The sequence below is a fragment of the Cynara cardunculus genome (assembly GCF_001531365.2).
Source record: "Cynara cardunculus var. scolymus isolate 2C chromosome LG 9, CcrdV1, whole genome shotgun sequence".
NCBI lineage: Eukaryota > Viridiplantae > Streptophyta > Magnoliopsida > Asterales > Asteraceae > Cynara > Cynara cardunculus.
Genome location: NC_037536.1, coordinates 2648731 through 2671392, shown reverse-complemented (window position 1 = coordinate 2671392; position 22662 = coordinate 2648731). Strand labels below are relative to the sequence as shown.

The 22662-nt window shown below is 36.5% G+C and overlaps 2 protein-coding genes across 4 annotated transcripts; one reads left to right on the top strand and one right to left on the bottom strand.

The window, feature by feature from the left end:
• Positions 1 to 2321: 2321 nt before the first annotated feature.
• On the top strand, positions 2322 to 7485 carry LOC112517954 (2,3-bisphosphoglycerate-independent phosphoglycerate mutase-like). The gene is made up of 9 exons (XM_025125399.1): positions 2322 to 2550; positions 3219 to 3346; positions 3676 to 3826; positions 3912 to 4115; positions 5017 to 5441; positions 5630 to 5822; positions 5908 to 6003; positions 6321 to 6473; positions 7080 to 7485. The coding sequence occupies exons 1-9, from the start codon at positions 2389 to 2391 to the stop codon at positions 7239 to 7241; spliced, it is 1674 nt and encodes a 557-aa protein (XP_024981167.1). The 5' UTR covers positions 2322 to 2388; the 3' UTR covers positions 7242 to 7485.
• Positions 7486 to 9903: 2418 nt separating this feature from the next.
• Positions 9904 to 21689, bottom strand: LOC112518355. Of its 3 annotated transcripts, none has more exons than XM_025126013.1 (8): positions 21239 to 21689; positions 16321 to 16468; positions 16073 to 16223; positions 15844 to 15969; positions 15680 to 15760; positions 11917 to 12109; positions 11556 to 11826; positions 9904 to 10241 (listed from the first exon to the last, which is right to left on the bottom strand). In XM_025126013.1, exons 1-8 carry the CDS (start codon positions 21494 to 21496, stop codon positions 10021 to 10023), a joined length of 1449 nt encoding a protein of 482 aa, XP_024981781.1. In that variant the 5' UTR covers positions 21497 to 21689; the 3' UTR covers positions 9904 to 10020. The 3 variants fall into 3 exon arrangements, with proteins under 3 accessions (XP_024981781.1, XP_024981782.1, XP_024981784.1); XM_025126014.1 differs by having other exon boundaries at positions 11989 to 12109; XM_025126016.1 differs by lacking the exon at positions 15680 to 15760.
• Positions 21690 to 22662: the final 973 nt, after the last annotated feature.

Genomic DNA, 22662 nt, shown 5'->3' with positions numbered 1-22662 from the left:
TAAAATCCAACATATTTAAACAACTCCACAAATGTGTTTGATTTACACCAAAAGCAAAGAATCAAGAGATCGAGATCGAGACCGAGACCGAGAGTCCTAGAGGTATAAGAGGGTGAAACATGAGTGAAAAGTGTCAAAAGTATCTTGGGAACATGAAAGGAAAATATAATAATGTGCATTGATAACTTATACTATATGTTATTATAATTGTAGATTAATAGATTTTAAGATTGAATGCATAAAGTAATAGTATTTAATGTATTATGAGTTGTTTTTTAAGACTTTGTGCATTAAAAATTGTTTTTAAGACATTTGATAAATCTGGTTTATAAGGTAGTATAGATAATCTTCGGATGATTAACCAAAATATTCATGTTACCGCACAACACACGGTTTCTACAGTAATTGGTATAAATATAATCGATTAATATGCGGTATAAGATTTATCTACCAATTATAACAGGTCGCAACAAGTATTTTGGGAAAAACTCGATGCCATGCCAAATCCATCATTTTGTATACAAAGTTAATCAAAAGTTTTTTTAATAAAATTAAATAGATGAAGAAAAAAAATAACTAACGTTAAAATATATAAAATAGTTTAATATAAGAGTAAACTACAGATTTGGTCCCTGTAATTTATTTTTTTAGCACTTTTGGTCTCTATAGTTTCAAAATTATAGATTTGTCATTGTAGTATGCAAAACCAACATGATTTGGTCTCTCCTTCTAATGGTCATTGAAATTTTTTTGTTAAGTGAGGAATACTTTTGTCATGTTTTCAATTTATTCTCATTTTTCATTAAATAATAAAAAAATGTTTTGATCCACCATTTAAGTCAGGCTATATGTCCCTACCTTCTCCAAGAACGTTTCCGGTCAAACCCAACCTTTTTCGGGCATTTTTTCTAACCAAACCCGGCCCTTTTGGCTATTTTCTTCGGCCAAAAACAACATCAAAATGATACCAAAACATCAAATTCAAACCCAAACCCTAAAATCAAAATAAACATCAACATCAAACCCAAATTCACATTCAAACCCCAACCCTAAAATGAAAATCAACAAAAAAAAAAGTTTGTGTATGTGTGCATGTACAACAAAAGTCTGTGTCTGAAACCAACTCGTATTCTATGCACTAGGATTCAAACCAAAATCCCTAAACCAAATCCAAATTCAAACCAATTTGAAACCAACCTTCAGTCTCATGTTTTATGCACCAAGAGGGTTCCAATTTACACAGAGATCCAAACGAGCTTGGATTTGTAGGAGAATCAAATGGGAGAGTTGGATGAAGGAGAGTTCAAAAGGAAGGCGCAATGCGGGGTTAGTTGGTAATGGAGAAGGGGGAAATGTTGTGTATTCGCCAACGAGGGTTGTAGATTTAATGGAAAGGGAGATCGAAGCAAAAGGTAGAAGAAGATGAGATGAGATTGGTGCGACAAGAGTTTCTATTACCTAGAGAAACGAACAGGGTGGGGTAGACTGGTTGCTTCGATGGACAAAGAAGGAAGAAGAGGGGGAAGGGTGTAACAGCCGCGATGCGGGTGTGTCACTCGTCCCACATCGGTTGGTGAGGAGAACGAAGCTCTCCTTATAAGGGAGTTGATACCTCACTTAGCAAGACCGGTTTTGGGTGGGATACGAACTYCGGTTCATGCCCACGCCAGAAGAAAACCGTGCGACTACCGTGACCGGTTAGGTGCGGGTTAGTCAAAGCGGACAATATCTTGCTACGGGGTTCTGGGGGCGTTACAAAGGGGTTCTAGGTCATGGTGGATGGAGGCAAGGAGCAACAGGTTTGAGGTAACGATGGTTTCCCGATTTAGAGGTTTAAGGTCGGGGAAGTGGTCGGTGGTGTTCCGATTTCGTGGCGACAAAAAGGTAGTTCACTATATATTATTTAAGTTACAATCACGGTCCCTCTAATTTACATGTTTATTTATTTTTTAAATAAAAATGTGAATAAAAAGTAGAAAAAAAAAAACCAAACTACCCTTCACTTAATAGGTTCTTTTAACGACCGTTAGAGGAAGGGACCAAATACGATCATTTTTGCATACCATAATAATGAATCTGTAATTTCAAGACCGTAGGGATGAAAAATGTTACAAACAACAAACCATAGTACCAGATTTGTGGTTTACTTTTCATATAATTTCTTGTAAAGCATAAAAGGAGAAAAAAGGTCAAAGACGGTGTTCCTGAAACCAATGGGCAACTTTGAACTATGGGCCATACTTGGGGGGGTTTTTTATAAAAATATTATAAATATTTCAGTATATAACAACGCATCTCCCCAATTGGTGCAACCACAGACCAGCCACCAACCTTTTTTCCCTTCATTTTCGCACACCCAACGGAGATCTAGAGAAGGCATCGAGAAAGATGGGAAGCACTGGATTTTCATGGAAATTGGCCGATCATCCCAAGCTTCCCAAGGGAAAGCTTGTTGCCATGGTGGTTTTGGATGGTTGGGGTGAAGCTTCTCCCGACAAGTATAACTGCATCCATGTCGCTGAAACTCCAACTATGGATTCTCTCAAAAACGTACTCACTTTCTCTCTGCTTCTCTATCTGTTTATGTATTGATTTTTGGATCCATCAATGGCGGATAATCTTTGTTTTAGTTGTAAATTAGATCTAAACAGCTATTGGACTTGATTCGTCGATGGATCTTATGTAAGAGACTAAAGTAGTTGGTTGTTATAGAATATGAGAAGTAAGTGAGTTTAAGCGAAGGGAATCAATGAATTTGAACAACGTTTTATATGTGCTTTTCTAATATATGCCTTAATAAGACGTGAATGTGCATTTAGGTATGTATTCAGATATTCAATCGAAGATTGATCCGTACATCTATTATGTAAAATGAGGTTATCTCCATTGGTTGTGATAGGTGGTTTTGTCAAAGCATAAGGACAAATATACCACGTTGTTTCTGTTGTTCTCCTGCAGCCTCATGAAATACTTAACCTTTTAGAAAAATATACCACGTTTTTTGGGTCTATTTGATGCTATCGATCTAAATGGTTGGTGGTCTGAAAGAAGCGTTTCCTTTAGCAAGAATACATTTTACAAAACAAGCAGCAAGCTAATGAAGAAAATGACTGTATTTTAAGTTAAACGAACTGGTGGCTGACGATCTTTAGATGTTATTTTGATTTACAAGTGACCAGATGAGTTGAGTAACCTTTGATGCATGGATTTTGATATAGGGCGCCCCTGAAAAATGGAGATTGGTGAGGGCTCATGGTACTGCGGTCGGACTTCCCACTGAAGATGACATGGGAAACAGTGAAGTTGGACATAATGCTCTTGGTGCTGGAAGAATCTTTGCTCAAGGGTGATCCTGCTTCCCTTGATTTGATTCTAATTATCCCTCCAATATTTTTTTCATAATCAGGACAGGGTTAGGAAAGATTACATGCTTTCCACTGGTATCTGGTCATTAGTAAATAATAATTAATATGTATTATCATCTGTATGAAAAAGGCGAAACATAGGTCGCCGTCGATGCTAGTAACAAAATGAAGTCAAAATACTTGCTACTCATTTCTAATCCTCTTCCTATTGAATTTGTTGAATATGCCCTTCCATTGTCTGTATCTGTTGAATACTCTCTCATGCTATTTAGCTGGCCTTTACTTATGAATCTTTGTTTCTTTCTTTTAGTGCAAAACTTGTTGACCTTGCGCTTGCCTCTGGTAAAATATTTGAAGATGAAGGTTTCAATTACATTAAGGAATGTTTTGCAAATAACACCTTGCACCTTATTGGATTGATGAGTGATGGGGGTGTGCACTCACGCCTTGATCAGTTACAGGTATATAGGATTGAGCATTGTAACTATTCACTGAGTATGTGTTTGATCTTCCTTGCTGATCGTTATATGCATTACTGGATTGCAGTTGTTGCTCAGAGGTGCTAGCGAACGTGGTGCCAAGAAGATACGTGTTCATGTGCTTACTGATGGCCGTGATGTTTTGGATGGTTCAAGTGTTGGTTTTGCTGAAACGCTTGAGGCAGAACTCTCAGATTTGCGCAGCAAAGGCATCGACGCCCAGGTTGCTTCTGGTGGTGGGCGCATGTATGTCACCATGGATCGTTATGAGGTATCCTCTTCAAAAATGCTGAATTCTATACTTTTTCAATGAATGATTCAGTGTTCTATACTTCTATTCCTAGACTGAAAAGGGTAAAATTGGTAGTATGTGCAATCTGTGTACTTTTTCTTGCATTTATATTTGCATTACACCAAATAATGTTGTTATTTTTGTTTGTTGCACACCTAAACATGTATGCTAGAATTTTTTTTTACTTGTTTGTCTTAAAGAATTTCCTTAATCCTAGGACCACTAGTTTAATAGTTGTGCCTTTGTACCTTTTTGTCATCATGTTTCATTTAATCTTCTGGCATGAAGTAAATCTATGATCACTTATCTTCTACTAATGTCGAGTCTTGCTAATTTAATCTTCTTGTTACTGCCTGTTTAGCAACATTACTACATCCTTGTTAGTTTACAAAAGCTTGAAAGAGGAAAACAGGGATTGAGAAACAGAAGAGGCACTGAAGAAGTGTTCCGGGGGTTTGTTTTATATATTTAAGTTGATACATTAATGATAATTGGTCTTCAGTGATAAATTATCCAAAGTACTTAAAACATTATGGATGCTCTTGAGTCTTGACTGCAATACCTCTAGGAATACCACACCACCTTATTTCCTAATGATTACTATCGAGGCATTTGATCATTTTTGTTGACATAAAATGTTGGGTCCATGTTTATCCAATTCTGTTATTGTAAATCTCATACTGCTTATGCATGTAATCTCTGCAATCAGCCCTGGGCTGAGTGTTTGTATGGTAACCCATATTAACAGAGTTTCCAATACTGTACATATTGTAAACCCTGCTCATATCTGTTCATCCTCTGTTATTAAAAGTCTTGATGTTTTATGGAAGTTCCAATGTATCTCAATGGAAATTATAGACTCTCAATGTTTCTCTTGCAGAATGATTGGGAAGTTGTGAAACGTGGTTGGGATGCCCAGGTTCTTGGCGAAGCCCCACACAAATTTAAGAATGTTGTTGAGGCTGTCAATAAACTGAGGGAGGTTCCTGGTGCTAATGATCAATACTTGCCCCCATTTGTCATTGCTGATGAGAGTGGAAAGCCTGTTGGTCCCATTGTGGATGGTGATGCTGTCGTCACTTTCAACTTCCGAGCAGATCGTATGACAATGCTTGCCCAAGCTCTTGAGTATGAGAAGTTTGATAAATTTGACAGAGTGCGGGTCCCTAAAATCCGCTATGCTGGTATGCTTCAGTATGATGGGGAGTTGAAGCTTCCAAACCATTACCTTGTATCTCCTCCATTGATAGAGAGGACATCTGGCGAATATTTAGTGCATAATGGGGTTCGCACTTTTGCTTGCAGGTGAGAATTTCTCTTTAAAGTGAAACCTTTCTGTGAGTGATAAGAATACTGATAAATCTTTTGGTCATGTATCATCATAGGTTATGGTTGTGAGTGATAGAGTAATCAAGCTATCATTCATTAGTTTATTTGTTCTCTCTCTTGTTTTAAAGAAATCTTGACTTACCTTCATTTTCCTTGTTCAACAGTGAGACTGTCAAATTTGGTCATGTCACATTTTTCTGGAACGGAAACCGCTCTGGATATTTCAATTTGGAGTTGGAAGAATATGTTGAAATTCCGAGTGATAGTGGAATTACCTTCAACGAACAACCAAAGATGAAAGCTTTGGAGATTGGTGAGAAAACCCGTGATGCTATCCTCAGCGGAAAATTTGACCAGGTAAGCCGCGGTGCCTCCATATCTGGTATAAAGGTGTTTGATTCGAATGTCTATTTAATGGCAAGCGGGTCCCATGTGCTTTTAGGTGCGTGTGAACATACCAAATGGTGACATGGTTGGGCATACTGGTGATGTTGAAGCAACTGTTGTGGCCTGCAAGGCTGCTGATGAAGCTGTCAAGGTAAAACTATGTGGCTCTTGAAGTTCGTTGTATTTTAGGCTAAGATTTGCTTGATAACAACTACATTATGAATTTATTTTTTTCAAATGGCTTTTTTTTATATATAAATACCTTCTTTTCTCAAATTTTTACTTTTTAATATAACTGTTATTATACTTGATATTATGTTAACATTAAATTCCGTTTTCCGTCACCAAAATTCCTGGATCCTCCAATCTTACAGGGAGGTTGGGGTAACTAGCAATGAGTATTTAGATGTTTGATTGTAGAGTTTGGAGGAACTGGTTTTTTGTGCTGAGTGTTGGGTTTGGTGACAGATGATCCTTGATGCAGTAGAGCAAGTTGGTGGAATATATGTGGTGACTGCAGATCATGGTAATGCTGAGGACATGGTAAAGAGAAACAAGAAGGGGGAACCTATTCTTAAGGATGGCAAGGTTCAGATCCTAACCTCCCACACTCTTCAGCCGGTAAGCTATATATACATCACTCTTTTCTTGTTAAGATTCATTATAGTAAGAAGAGTAAATTACGTTTTTAGTCCCTGATACTTAGAAGTAGTATTTAGCCTCCGGGATCAAAATAGAAACGAATCATAAACCATAGAGACAAAAAATCACAATTTCTAAACCACAAGAACGAAGCGGTATGAGAGTCTTTGGCCTCCTAGGAGGACAGAAGTTCAAATCTCACCAAAGGTGAAGAGGGTGTGTGAGTTTATTTGTTCTATTTGGCGTATATAAATATTATATACTTCAAAAAAGAAAGAACGAAAATAGAAATTATCAACGGACCACAGGAACGAAAACCATAATTTACTCTAGTAAGAACCATACAACTTTTGTTTATTCTTTTTCTAAATCAATTAAGATGATTGCTAGTGGACGTAGCATTCGAATCTTGAACTTTAGTAATGGCTTATGTAGAAAGCCAGAGTAATAATACCCTTCATGGAACCACATACGGAATTTGCCTAATAATATACCTGTATTCTAAGATATTGCTAGATTATGGTTTTTGATCGATAACGGAGCGATAGATTATGCTTTTTTTAACCATGTGTGAACGGATCTCAGGTACCGATTGCAATAGGAGGTCCGGGGTTGATAGCAGGTGCGGGATTCCGTAAGGATGTTCCGAGTGGAGGACTAGCAAACGTAGCAGCAACAGTGATGAATCTGCATGGGTTTGTGGCTCCTGATGACTACGAAACAACTCTAATTGAAGTTGTTGATTAAGGAGTTAGTTTTGGGTCTTGGGAGATGAAAGAAACAAACTTTTGATTTTGAATAATTTGAAGGAAAACAGTAAACATACAACAAACGTTATGTTTAGTAGTTACTTTTTTCCAATTTTGGTCACCATCATATGATACTGTATCAGTATCAGTATCAGTAGGTGGTTTTACCTTTTAGTCAGTATTGTTTGCTTTGCTGCTTTATATTTATTTAAGCAAAGGCATGATTTGCAGTCACTTGATCACACCATGATTCCACCTAAGAAATTGAACAACAAAATTTTAAGATCGAATTTGGTGGTGGAAGGGTTTTTGCAAGAAATGAGAATAAAACAGGAAACTATCTTTTTTTCTTTTTTGAGTAAATTGATTTTTATTTTTTATTTTTGTCTATATAGTTTAGAAATGGCAGTTTTCATCCTGTACTTATTGCTATTTCATCCTTGACTAATTCCTACCTTTAAGTATAAATGGCCAAAATAGCAAAAAATTGTAAACTATAGGGATTGAAACAATAATATATTGTAAATCACAATGATGAAAAATAGCAATAAATTACAAACCATAAGGTGAAAATTATAATTTTTAAACCATAGGGACAAAAATTGCAATCTTTAACAAATCATAGGAACGAAAAATGTAATTTACTCTTTTTTTTTAATCGAACTAGGGGACTGCCTCTGTTATGAAAATGGGTACAAGGAACCGGATTTTGTACCCGGATTAGGTTACTTGACAACCAGCTTAAGCCATAACTGGTTACGTCCATAATCGATTGGACCATGCAACCGTTCGACTCAACTAATTAAGCCATTCAAAACCCAGTCCTCAACAAACCGTCTATAACTCGCTTGGATATACACACTTGCACAAAGTACAAAGATTACGTGTTATTTGTATTTATGATCAAATAAATAAAAGCTTATTTTGCTTGCAATATATATTATTGTTTGATTTTAATTATAATGTATTTATCACTTGTATTAAATAGATAAATTGAACTTGTATTGCTTATATATTTAATACATGAAACCGTAAGCTCCCAAGCAGCGGGAGGAGCCTGGGCTCTGACAGGGGTAGAGTGAAAATATTATGGTTGAATACAAGATTGACTTGTAGACATTTTTTAGAGACATGATAAAATATAAGAAATTCAATTAATACATATGGAGTGTTTGGGGTTGCTTATTTGAAACAATTTATATTTTTTTACAAAATTACTTATCAACTTATTATAAGTTAAAAGAGTTTAACTTCTTTAAAAACTTCTTATTACCGATTTTACACCGGTATAAGTTGTTTATCCAAACACTCAAAAGTGTTTATAACCGATACCACACCAAAATAAGTCAATAAGTTGTTTTTATAAGCAATTCTAAACACCCCATAGATTAATAGAATATTTAGAAACAACGTTAAAAAGTAAAAAAGTCGATAAAAGTATAAATTTGGAAAATCAAAATTAAATGTCTTGAGCTATTACTATTATTGATATGTGATGATGTTCGATTTGAGCCATTTTGTTCTTGTATAATTAAACCACAAACCAAACTGCATAATGCAAAGTATAAATATATAAACAGCAAATCATATCGCAAATGCCCTAAACTGCACGGTGCAAGCAAGTTGTGCGGTATTTCGAACACCCACATGCAGCAACGACGGACCCAAGAATTTTTGGATACGGTTGTTCTAGAATAAAACGGTTGCACCTTTCACGAATCTAATATTTTTTCCCTTACCACGGAGGAACAATATGGTGGCACGTGCCACCTAACCACCCCTCTAGGTCCGTCTATGGGACGTCGTTAGTGATGTCGGTGACGGGGGTTTTAGCTTAGGATTTTTTTAATACTTCAAATACATTATACATTTGCTAACTTGTATACAAAAAATATAATAGAAAATCCAAAATTAGCACATTGCCCTTGTACGTGGGGTACGTAATAGGAACGACCATAACGGCCAGAGATGATTACAAATATTACTGATAGTCCTCGTAATTTCCAAAAGTTAAGGACGAGATCCAAAGTTTCCACAAACACAGGAACGGTTTTTTTGTAATTTACCCTAGATTTTAATGAAAAAAATAAAACCATTTAATTTCAATATCTAACTATACCGTACATACATTTTGTTAAAACGATTATGTAGAAAAGGGGATGACGCCACCTCCTGAAGTTCTCACGATAATCATGGAGAGATAAATTACATGTCTCATACCAACCAAACCAATCAATAAGGCTGAAGCCTAGACCTCAAACCTGATCTTATTCTGCAAAGATGCCTACCTTCGGCTGAAGCCGCAATACATTTATAAAAGAGATGTTACATTGATCATGTGGTAACATATAATCATGCCCCCTAATGACTTATATCTATCGAGTTAAAATTAAATTAGGACAATATGAAGATTTTTTTTGCTAGATCGATGTACCAAAGTTTCAAAATTTTCTATTTTGTACCCATTTTAACCAATAATCAACTGATTTTGTAACATCTGATGATGTGAATACCTGCTTACGAAATGTCTATGGCAAAGGGATGATAAACTTGGTGTCTACATCATCAAATATTACAAGATCAAAAGGTTAACAATCAAAACAGGTACAAAATAAGAGATTCCAAAACTTTGTTACATTGAAATCAAGTAGAGATTGATGCAAGTCAACCACCAAATCTGCATACTCAATAGATATCAACTAAAGAACATTAACACCATATTCATCTTTAGCATCAATAGCATTAGAATACACACATGATAAGCTATTTAATTAATTTCAGTTAGACCAAACATGAACCAAACCATGACTGTTACCTGTATATATCTCGTTGCTTTCTTCATCATAATAAAGGGCCGTTATGTCTTCAAGAGCCTCTGCAACCGTATTACCTCCAATCTTCCTTTGGTGGTTATCATCTTCATTGGGAGTTGCATTGCTCGAGTTTATTTTACCTATGCGTTTCCCAGTCCATATGTTGCTGATGTTAATAGAACCAGCTGCATCAAGAACCATATGTGTATAAGAATTCTTATATGCCATACCAAACTCAAACTCAGATCTCTACCACTTCAAGGGAAGCAAATGGCAGTCTATTATTTCCTTAAAGTAGAAGAATTTGGACCAAATATGCTAAAATTTCTAGTATTATGTCATTTCTATATGCGGGGACAACACATTAACCCTGATAAACCAAACCAAACCAAACCAAACCAAACCAAACCAACCCAATATATTCCACTTACGAGTAAGGTGGGGGATGTACGTCCTCCACCTAAAAGGATTGAGCGATTATTTCCATGAAGCCCGGCTTGTGTGAAACTTGAGCAAAAAGGTAAGAAGAACAAAGACTGGTAGATATAAGGCACTAGAAATAGAAAAAGTAGTAGGAAGAAGATAAAAGGAAATATATAAAAGATACAGAAAAACATACAACCCTCTATCTATACTTTGGGTTGCTAACATATTTGTCAACTCTCTAAATCACCCCCGGTCCCCACCCTCGACCTCTTAAAGTCCCTTCTTCCTGTCTGCCATCCTCACACACTACAAGTCCTACACCTAGTCCTATGTCTCCAAGATCTCCTATCAGAGGTCATGTCCTCTGAAAATCATAAGTTTGTTCAATGCAGAGTTCAATTGACAATAGCACCAAATAAATGATGTTAGGGAAGAAGGCATCAAAATAAGTACAAATAGCAGAGACCAAGGTGATAGCCGAGTGATAGTGGCAATAGGGTTTTCTCTTTTATTCTCATCAATTGATTAAAGAACATCTTAACAAAAGGAATTTAGTTTTGGGTCAAAAGCTAATTAGTGAATGCCTTGGCTAAACGATCAGTCATAATTCAAGTGCGACAGGAACAGATGTTTACATACTTGGACACACTTACCACATTTAAATACGACCTCGTTAGTAGGAAGAAAATTTGGCTGTATAAATTTTTTTACAATATTTTGAGATGTAACATTTGGATAAATAACAATTACGTTCACTAGACAAACATGATACATGCACACAAGAACACATCTACATGATTGGAAAATCTTTAGTAGTAAAATATACATAACAGAAACCGCTCCTATGCACCAATCTTGGAGTGTTGTCAATATTTTATGTAAATTAATTGTCCAATTGCATGTATTATTACTCTATGGAGCATGTTGCTTTTGAACTTGTAATTATAGAGCTTCAGAGTTAAACCTGGTTTACAACAAGATTTTTAATCATGTGATATACAAGTGATTTCCATCTTCACCATGCTGATGTTGGCATTGTGAAGTATTGTTAAATAGTAAATAGAAAAAGGTACCTTTTCCATCAGTCCATTGATCATCTGAATCATCCTTGCAGAAAGAAATTATAAGGTCTTGTTCACTAGTTATATATATGTTATTGGTATTGCAGTCGGAATGCCATAGTACATGATCCTCAAACGATGTCACAAGCTCTCCTCGGAAGTTCCAAACAGAAACAGTTCGATTTCTAAATGTTAGAAACAGCTGATTCTCATACAGAAAAATAAATGCGGATGGGGTCATGAATTCTGTTCTACCAACTTCTTTTACCTCAGCATTGCGTACCTACAAGAAAGGAGGAAGGCGTAAACGGAGGTGGACAAATGTAAGGCTTTAAGATAATCGATAATGGTAAAGGGATGAAGTTAAGCATACATCAAGAATCTGGAGATTCTCATTTTCTTGCTTAACAAGAAGCTTTTCATTGAATTGCTCTATAAAATCCACCTTCTTATTCCGATGAAGTAAATGATTGAAATCTTTTAGAACTGTGCCGTCTTCTATTGATAGTATCTTAAGAGGAACATGGCTCAGAGCCCTACTGAAAATCAATAACATGATGCCAGGGCTGTTTCAAACAAATCATTAGCATGAAGAGATGATATCAAAAGAATTCGATAGAAAAACCAAATGTAAACCAGAACATTAATTTTTCTGCCAAAGCAAACTCTAGAAAACATTATGCTCTCTCATTTCAAGATAAATGATCAACTACGCTCTTTATAACATCCACTGTTTGTGAAATAGACATTACAAGATCACGAATTAAGCCCCTATCATGAATAGGTCGTGGTTTGAATAATTTAAAAGCGGTTTTGGTTTCAAATTATGGAGGGGTTTTGGTTTCAAATTATGGAAGGGTTTTGGTTTCAAATTATGCAGCTCTAGGATCTGTCAGAAAGTTGGCTGGGCAGCTGGTGGTAAGGAGGTGACAGTTGTTTCTTGAAGGAAAAGGGTGGGAGTTGTCAGAGTCGCAATTAGTGGTTTGGGTCATGACAGCAGCCACCAACTTCATCTGGTATCACAACTGTAGGAACCCAGATCCTCTATTGCACTAATAATCACAACTTGAGTCAATATATGAGCGGAAGCAATAACTATAAAATTAGTTGGTTAAGCAACAATGAACAAAACACAAAAATGATTGAACAAGTCGGTTGTATTGAATAGCTAATGTCAAGAACATGCACAAGTGTGTGTACACAAATCTCTCAACTAGCTAAATTTCTCACAAGTACTAAAGCTCTCTCTCTCAAATTGCAAGTAGTGCGTCTTCAATATTGTAACCTATTTCCTTGGAGGAAATATCCTTTTATAGGCAATCCCAGAAAAGGAATCTTCTATAATTTAGGAAATAGGAGAAGTCAACACATCCACCAATCATCTGCCTCTATGTTGCTTGATTGAAGTAACCGTTTTTGTAAACGTGTCGGCCTGGGGATTGGAACACTTGTAAGATGTGTTGTGGAACCTTTGCACACAAGGAAGAGTTAAGAGACCCAGAGGCTCTGTGTCGTAAGTCGGCCTTTGTATCAAATCCTTAGCTTTTTGACATATTTGTCTTCTTTCCTCTTAGCGACGAGCTCTTTATCCGGGTAACATCTCTGTATCCGAACTCTTGGTTCCAGGCAGCTTTCTAGACTAAGCCCTCTTGCCTAGAGCAAGAGGCTTTTTACTTACGCTTTTGAAATAGACATTCTAACAATCTCCCCGTAAGTGTAATAAAATACTTGCTTGAATTAAATTGTAGTCTACAAAGCAAGAGGCCAACATGGTCCTCTGTAGGATCCTTTTTATTTGGAATTGAAACAGACGAGTACATTACATAAACAATTACAAGGAAAGAGATTTAGAAGTGTTGAGTTTCATGAACCTCCTAAGAAGCTCACGAAACTCAAGTATACTGTCTATCGAGTGTATAAGTGCAGAGGCTCTCTCTCTTGCCGCAGAGTCTTGGTCTTCCTTTCGACATAGGTGATTCTTGGTCCAACATAGGGTAGCTATTGAATACTTGAAGCGTTGGTCTGCTCTGAAGAATACCTTCTGTTTAAGTTTATTTCAATAGACCACCCAAAGCTCTGGCTCTAAGATCACAGTCCAAGAAGGGGTGAACTTTATGCCTTCAAGATATTCGTTGGGCGCGGAGACAGAGCTTAGGTTGGTCTTTGGAGATGAACTTAAACAAAAGGTATTCTTCAGAGCAGACCAATGCTTCAAGTATTTAAATGTTACTCTGCGCTAGATCAAGAATCACTTATGTCGAAAGGAAGACCAAGACCCCGTGGCAAGCGAGAGAGCCTCTGCACTTATACACTCGATAAACAGTGTACTTGAGTTTTGTGAGTTTCTTAGGAGGTTCATGAAACTTCAACACTTCTAAATCTCTTTCCTTGTAATTGTTTATGTAATGTACTCGTCTGTTCCAATTCCAAATAAAAAGTATTCTACAGAGGACCATGTTGGCCTCTTGCTTTCTAGACTAGAATTTAATTCAAGCAAGTCTTTTTTATTACACTTACGGGGAGATTGTTAGAATGTCTATTTCAAAAGTGTAAGTAAAAAGCCTCTTGCTCTAGGCAAGAGGACTTAGTCTAGAAAGCTGCCTAGAACCAAGAGCTCGGATACAGAGATGTTACCTGTATACATAGCTCGTCGCTAAGAGGAAAGAAGATCAAAGACTGCACGTCAAATAGCCAAGGATTTGATACAGATCCCGACTCAAGACACAGAACCTCCGCAATATACATGCAGAGCCTGGGTCTTAACTCTTCGTTGTGCGTAAAGGTTCCACGGCGCATCTTACAAGTGTTCCATCCCAGGCCGACACATTTACAAAAACGGTTACTTCAATCAAGCAATGTGGAGGCATATGATTGGTGGACGCGTTGACTTCTCCTATTTCCTAAATTATAGAAGATTCCTTTTCTAGGATTGCCTATAAAAGGATATTTCCTCCAAAAAATAGGTTACCAATTATTACAATATTGAAGACGCGCTCCTTGCAATTTGAGAGTTAGCTTTATCACTTGTGAGAAATTTAGCTAGTTGAGAGATTTTTGTACACACACTTGTGCATGTTCTTGGTGTTCTTGACATTCTCATTAGCTATTCAATAAAGCCGACTTGTTCAATACTTCAATCATTTCTGTGTTTTGTTCATTTATGCTTGACTAACTAATTTCATAGTTATTGCTTCCGCTCATTATTGACTCAAGCTGTGATTATTAGTGCAATACAGGATCTGGTTCCTACAACAACCCCAAGTCGCAATTAGAGTTTGAACAGATGAAGTTTCGGGTTGAAAATTGGGCTTAGGCAAGTTGTACTATGAGCTTTGTGGTGCTGATACCTTGAACCTACTAAAGAATGAAACTAATCTCTAATTATCATATCATTTGGGACAATCCCACATTTATAATGGTTTGCAAGATAACCTCATAGGCTATGAACCGAGGATAAAGGCTAACCAAAAGAGATCATAAGCTAACAGATAAACTACATAATCTACAGCCTCTAACAATACACATAATCAGATACTGGTTGTGAGGGAAGGAACAAAATTTTACTTCATTAATTCCACTTCAACACCGAAAAATATACATGATTATGAATGGTCCTTTTGTCACACTCTGAAGCCTTAGAGAAATGTCTCATATCTTTGCAGAAATGGCCTTGATCATATTTAGTGTTCAAGCTTTTTTTTCCTGGAGAAGCTCATACTTAGTGAGTTCTTTTGACTTAGTAACCAACCGTACATATACATATGTTTAACAAGGATACGCACATATGGAAAGATGGACACCACTTAATGTAAGCAATTTCATGTCTAGCAAGAGTGATTGCATAAACACGACTGAAAGGGTCTTGAAGAAATAAGTCCAGCATTTTATATTTGTTTTTGGGTCACATAGCTGATTTCTGACAGGACTTAGGAGATTTTGATGTTAACTTATTCATGGAAGGATCTTTTTCTTATTATTTAGCACCCAAAGATTTGTCAGAAGCAGCAAAACTGATTCTGGAAATTATTTTGTTAACATTATGTTCTAAGTATACTTGATATCTTCACCTCCACAAAGTTATAGTAGCATGCATCAAAGATTGTAAAACAGGGAGTTGGAGAGAAAAAATAAATTACCTGATCTTGATTTCTTCTACATTTTTGTCTGCTATAGAGTATAAGAGTGTATAATTCTTCAGGTCAAAGACCTTGTATATGCTAAAAAGAAAGAAAATAAAAATCAGCAAAATCCTTAATGCAGCAAATGAACATGCACTATTTTTTAAGGAAAGAAAAGGTACCTATCTTGTGCAGAGTAGGTAAGTACCTTCCCATTGACATCATCAAACTCCACAAAGCCAGGCCACTTCAGGGACTCGGACTCAAAAAGAGGAAAACCAGCATCTGGTTTGCCTCTTTGAATGTATCTAACATTACAAATGAAATCAAATATCACTAGAGCGTCACAAGTATTTCTGCTAAGGATGTATACAGAACCAAAGATAAAAAGCAAGGAGTAGATCAACCCACTCTATTTGTGTTGATCTGCATTTCAGTGAACTGAAGTTGTCTGAAGCATATACGGATACTGTAATTAGTGACTCGTTATTTTTATTGTAAAACAAGCTACGGATGACTTCATCTGGAAAGATATTCATAAAACATATCCTCTTGTTTGTATCTGCATTTAGAGTGCCAGCCAAAAGAACGTCAGATAAGAATGGTCTTGCTTCAAATATTACCAGAAATTGCCAACAATAGAACATCAGCACCATCACCTCTACTAAAAGCTGCACAAACACCAGAACTTGCAAGGGCAAATACGATACCACGTGCTGCCACTATTTCAATGACCTTTGCCCTTTTCATCAAGAATGGTAATACAAATGATGAATGTCCCTTGGGATCATGAGTATCATATTGCTCCTGATCCAATTAAGAGTACAATTATTTAGAAGATGTCATTGTAACTCTCATTTGAAGCAGCAAACTAAGATGAACATACAAGGATTCTCATCTACAAGATCATCCTTTCTGCTTGTCAAGAAATATCATATTGAGGAACAGAAACACACGCTATGAACTTTCTGGTTTTTGTTGATAATGGAGACTTAAAAGTAATCAGATAAGGTCGTCACAATAACCCGGACAGCGGTTCAGTGAAACACTGACATAGTGCTCTTCGTAAGCAAGCAGGTAAAATCAATCACTTGGCATAGCCTGATGTATAATATGGTTATTTTTCTTCATATCGCTCTTGACTTCCATAATTTCTCCAAGTATGTATGATGTAGTACAAAAATTTATCCTAATTCAATGCAAAAAAGGGAAGAACCTACACATAACTACAAATGAACTTGGTACTAGCTTAACAACTTGAAGTAGTTCGGTAAGGGATTGGAAATCTCCAGAGGAGAGAGCCTATACATATTGTATAAGTTCTGAGACTGAGGAGTTACACTGAACTTTCTGAGATATCGAATCATAGCTAGATCCCTTATGAGATTATGTGCACACGTAATCACAGTAAGCCCTTTTGTGATATTATGGGGATCAGAATTATATCATTGTAATTGCCAAGATACTTGATGATGCTAATTACCGAAAAGAAAGTAATAATAATAATAAATCTCGAGGGAGAGAATCAGAATTATGTTAAATTTTAGGATCCCTATGTCTGCCAAAGCTCACAGGCCTATTTACTGTAATATAATATACATTCAGGGTTTTCCCCTCAGTTATAAACATGGCTTTGACCTAGCCTAAATCTCATTCATGGTATCGTAACCTCCGGGTCGGGTCTTGGGACATAACCGGCTAACCTGACAGCAACACTTTGCCGTTAACGGACAGATTTTGTAATTTATGACATATGCCTTGTTACTCTAGTTTTAACTTCGTCATAATCTTTCTCTCAGTCTTGTTTTGCTCTGCTGCTTCTTCTTGCTACCCTTCTGCTGCCAACTGCTGTCACCTCTTGACAAACTTTACTGGAAGTCCTAGTGATCACCTTTCGAAGGGTGACTGCTTAACCGGAAATTTACCCCAGCATCACCCAATCCCTAAGCTGACACCTCACTGACTCTATGGAGACTCCAGACAGCTTATGACCCCAATCACATACTGTTGGAATTTCCAGACCCTGTATACACATATGAAGCAACATACTTGGCTTGGGTGCAGCCAGATGCGCACTGGATGGGCACCCATTTATTAAACTGAGCAAAAGTCACCGGGATAAAGCAGGTACATCATGGCTTGTTTTTTTAGGAGGATTCAATCCATTGTTTGTCTTTTTAAGTTATTATTTGGAACCTTGTTATACTGTTAGATAGAAAAAGGAAACATTCTGCAAAAAGAATATACCGCCACTCTCTGGCGCGCCCCCACCTTGTACCTCCTTGTAAATTTGCTCACTCACTTTCTAAAGACACAGATTTTGACTATAATTGATATTCGGAAATTATATACATAAACTCAATCCATGTTGAGTTTTGAAAAAAAGAACTACTTGCTAACTTACTTACGCTTATTGCATGGATGCATTGCTCTAACAAAAGTAATCCCTGTCCTCTTCACTACACTACTTGAACTGCTTCATCCATTCAGAGAACAATACAGAAACTTTTCATGGATGCCATTCGCTGCCTTGGTTGGTTGTGCATTTGTATTAGTCCTGCTTGTTACTGGCCTTATTGCAAGCTTGATATTATGCAGAACAAACACCAGAAGCCACCAGTGTAAATTGTTTATCAAATTTGATATATTGTTGCGTGTTTTTAGTACGGCAATCAGAATGGGAAGCAAGGGACCCTTTAAATTGGAGTTGGTGTGCACACAAACATTCCTGATTCAGACCCTAACCCTACTTGATTAGATATACCTTTTCTCATCTCAGCAGTTCGAAAAGGTATATTATGATCCTGTTATTTGACAGATTGTTGTTTGGCCCCTGATGTGTTGATGATCAAGATCACGGCCCTATTTAAAAATTAAGGGGATTTATTGTCATACTAAACGTTCAGGGGTCTGTTGGTATTTTCTTGGAAGCACAAGTTCTCCATTCTTTAATAAATTAGGGATTATTTACTAATTATTGTAAAGATCAAGGGTTTGTTTCTATTACCGTTGATTGGCTGCTTGACATTTTCTTGGGATCGAATAACCATCTCTAATTGTTTTCAAAGATATCATTATGTACTTATTCTTGCGGAAGAACTACCCTCCTATTGTTCTGTTATTTACCGAAATAGTTGTTTTGCTCGGTGCAGCCCTGCAGGAACACATATCTTCCTTTTTATGGTAGAAGACATGAGTCAGGAGAAGACACCTAGACTTGGGAGTGTAATGTTAAGGAGTTTCTTGGTAATGCCCACGGCATAAATTGACTCTGTGTAGATGGTCTCATGCCAAAGAGTCTCCGCACTGTTTCCACCAGGATTCATTGATGGACTCAGTTTGTTTATTTGGTTTGGCTTATTGGGCTTCCTCCCCTTGTTTGTTGGTTAACCATAAGTTGGTTGATTGTTTGCTTTGCTGGATGGTCTCTCATATATTAACTTCCTTTTCTGTGGGGTTTTCTTCCAATGTTGGGAGCTGTTTGGTTTGCCAATCACTGTCTATGCTGTTACAGCGGTAAAAATTTGAAATAGCGGTCAGGACCGTGATTTGATATAGAGGCTATCGCGATGGTATACCAGTGGTATAACGGTCGACATATAGCGGTTCATGTAATCATTACAATTATATATAAATGTACGAATAGATGCATAACATAATATATATTTTGAAGATGAACATAAGAGTAGGTGAATGGAAGAGATAAGCAATCAATGTTGGAAGACAATGTCGTTGTGAAGAGAAGATGCAAAATATAGACTGGAATAGAAGAGATGAGAGAGGAATAGCGAGTTACACACCAATAAACCCTTTAAAAGGACAACTTAAAGCCCAACTCGTAATTGCGGTTTTCACACTGCTATTGCAAGTCAAAAATTGCAGTCCAATTGCAGTGATTAGCATCGCTATTAGCAAAACTGCTATTTCCCCTAGGACCGCTAACTGCTATAGCGCTATTTCACTGCTATAGCACCGGAATTAACAGCATAGACCACTGTTTCTCTTTGTTTTGTTCTTTTAAGACTTGCTTCTGCTATTAAACTCATTTGCACACGTCGGAACTCAATTTGGACTTGGATTTGGATTTGATTGATGAACTTGGTTTCTATTTGTTCCAGTTTGTTTGTTAAATTTCTCAGGGTGTGTGTATATATATATTTTAAATCCTATGTCTTACTGGTCAAGTTCGGAGTCCCTGATACCTATTCTCCAGAAAGATTAAGATTAGAACCAAGTTATAATATGAGAATTAGGATTCTTACGTTAAGCTATATAAAAGCCCGAATGCCCTTGTATTATGTTCTCAAGATTGTTGCCTGAGTAACAAACACGTCTTTGACAAGGCCAAAATCTCTTCCAATGAAGAAATATGAACTCTAACCATCAAGTTGGTAAGTAGAGAAATCACATGCTCAACAAGGATAAAGTATTTAAGCTCTACCAGTTTACTGCCAAAGTAAGAACATTTCCAGGTCTTTCCTTAGAATAGAACAGACATTGCTCTTATACAAAGTTTACTCCTGACAATACCAGATAAACCTCAATATGTTTGATCTTAAATGCTTGATAGGATTGCATGCAATGCTATGAGAGCAACGCGTTCAGGGTTTCGGACTAAAATTGAAAGGTCATCATCAAATACATAGTTCAAAGCAATTCATACATCACTGAGTTAATTTATTGTAACTTAATTTTAGGACTTGACCTAGCATTGTCTTTATTTTGCTGCGGCATGTAGCAAATCAACCCCAATCCACCCACCCCTCCAAACAAAAGAACACTAGTTGGAGATGGATTGCCAATCATCTATATACTGGTTCAATCAGAATCACTAAAGATTAAACCTGCAAGCGTACATCTTCATGGAAACTACCTTAACCTGCTGCCTCCTTCCAAATGTCAAAACTTAGCTTGCTACCTCAAAACTTAACATATTATGTCAAGATGTTTTGGAGAACTATCATAAATAAATTATTATGATGGAAGCCGTGAGATGCTTTGCTTCAGAAGGATAATGGAGCAATCATTTGTAAGAGATACCCATTATTAGTGACAGACCATTATTAGTTCAGAGGATTAAGAGTTTCTGAACTAAAAGTGACAGACAATTATTAGTTCAAAGCCGTTTTACTAAGTTCATTAATAGAACAGACAAGAGAAGTTGCATTAACAAAACTAGCAGAAATGCATACAAAACAAATTTAATTTACCTGAATTAGATCCAGAGAATCAAGTCAAATTTTACCATATGTGATCGAAACAAATGAATATGCCAGCGGGATCAGCTAACTTTAGGCATAGCAATATAATCATAAAGGACAACAATACCAAAAATGCTCCTCGTGCTCTTGTCTAGTAGATCAAGGCCAACAGGAATACTCAAATCCCAAATGGGAGAAGAACAAAGTTGAACACCGGGTAGTTTAGTTCTATCTAAATGCATAACAAGGGATCCCTAAATTCACCACTGGAAGCGTATCTCAAGTTCTATCATGCCATATCATTGAATTTCTAAAAAAAATATAGCAGCATAGTAAACCGGGATCAAGAGGAGAAGGTAAAAGAGGGGCAATTCACCGTCAAGCGGATGTTCCTAAACCGGTGGATGGAATTGGTGTTAGAAAAGGAACGGTGGCGTTTGGAAGAAATCTCACGCCTCTGAATCTTGTTGACGCTGTTGTTGACAGATAGCAAGTTGGTCCGGTCGCGCTTCTTCGTAGCAACTACTCTCCTCCGACCGCCGCACTGTGGTAGCGGCCTACTGTTACCACTACCACTGCTGCTGGCCATCGTAATTCTCCTGCTGCTGGCACCACCACTACCAAACCCTTCCATTCCGGTTCATCTAGAATGCAATTGGGAACTCGATTTCCAAACGAAATTCAACCAATTAGAAGCCTCAACAGCTGATTACTAGTAGCTAAATGATGATGATCTTCCAATTTCTAGTGAATTTGAAAAAAGAATCAGGTGAACTCAAATGGAAGTATAGAAACGACGAAAGGGGATTGAGTCCAGACAGAAGTTGCGTATAGTCTCCAGTTCTCAAATATATAAGGGAAATTTTTAAAAGAACCGAATGCATTGTCCTGCTAATTTTTTTTTTTTAAATGAAAAACTCATTAAATTTTTTTATTTTAAATAATTAATTTCCTTTAACTGTTTTTTTAATTAAAGAATCATTAAACTTTTTTATTTAAATAAAAAAACCATTAAACTTTCTTATTTTAAATGATTAAGAGCCGTTTACCAAAAACTTATTTGATAAGTGCTTACCGATAAAATTTAATAATATTACTTACTTATCCGGTAAGATTTTAATCCACCAAAACGGCACCGTGTACAATATTTTATCCGATAAACTCTCCTTTCATTTACTGGGTAAGACTCTTGTTTCTTGTCTCGCTCTTAGCGAGTAAGATTTTTAGTGCTCGCCATATTATCTGGTAAAATAATGTGACTTGGTAAGAGCTTATCCGGGTAAGCATTTGATAAACGGCCTCTAAGTCCCTGAACATTTTTTTTTCAATAAATTAAACATCGAACTTTTAAAAAATTGGTTACTTATATTATTTTAACAAAAAAAACTACCTATAACCGGTTATCTTTTGATTCTCCTTATTTTGATGGATAAAAAATACATCAAAAAGAGGGAGATTAATGACTGGGTCAACAACGTTGGGACAACAAAGAGTGGTGAGTGGGAACGATACCATTATTTGCGAGGGGTTTTAATAGCATAGGGTTTGAAGGTAAAACTGATTTAGGTTTGTTTTGCACTTTAACCTTCCTAGTCAGTTAAAAGTGGTTTAAAAAAAAAAGATGTAGGTAACAAAATTTTAGAAGTTCGATGATTTATTTAATCAAAACAAATGTTTAGGGACTTAATTATTCAAAATGAGAAAGTTTAATAATTTTTCTTAAAAAAAATAGTTTGTGGACTTAATTATTTAAAATAAGAAAGTTTAATGCTTTTTTAATTTAAAAAAATAGTTAAAAGA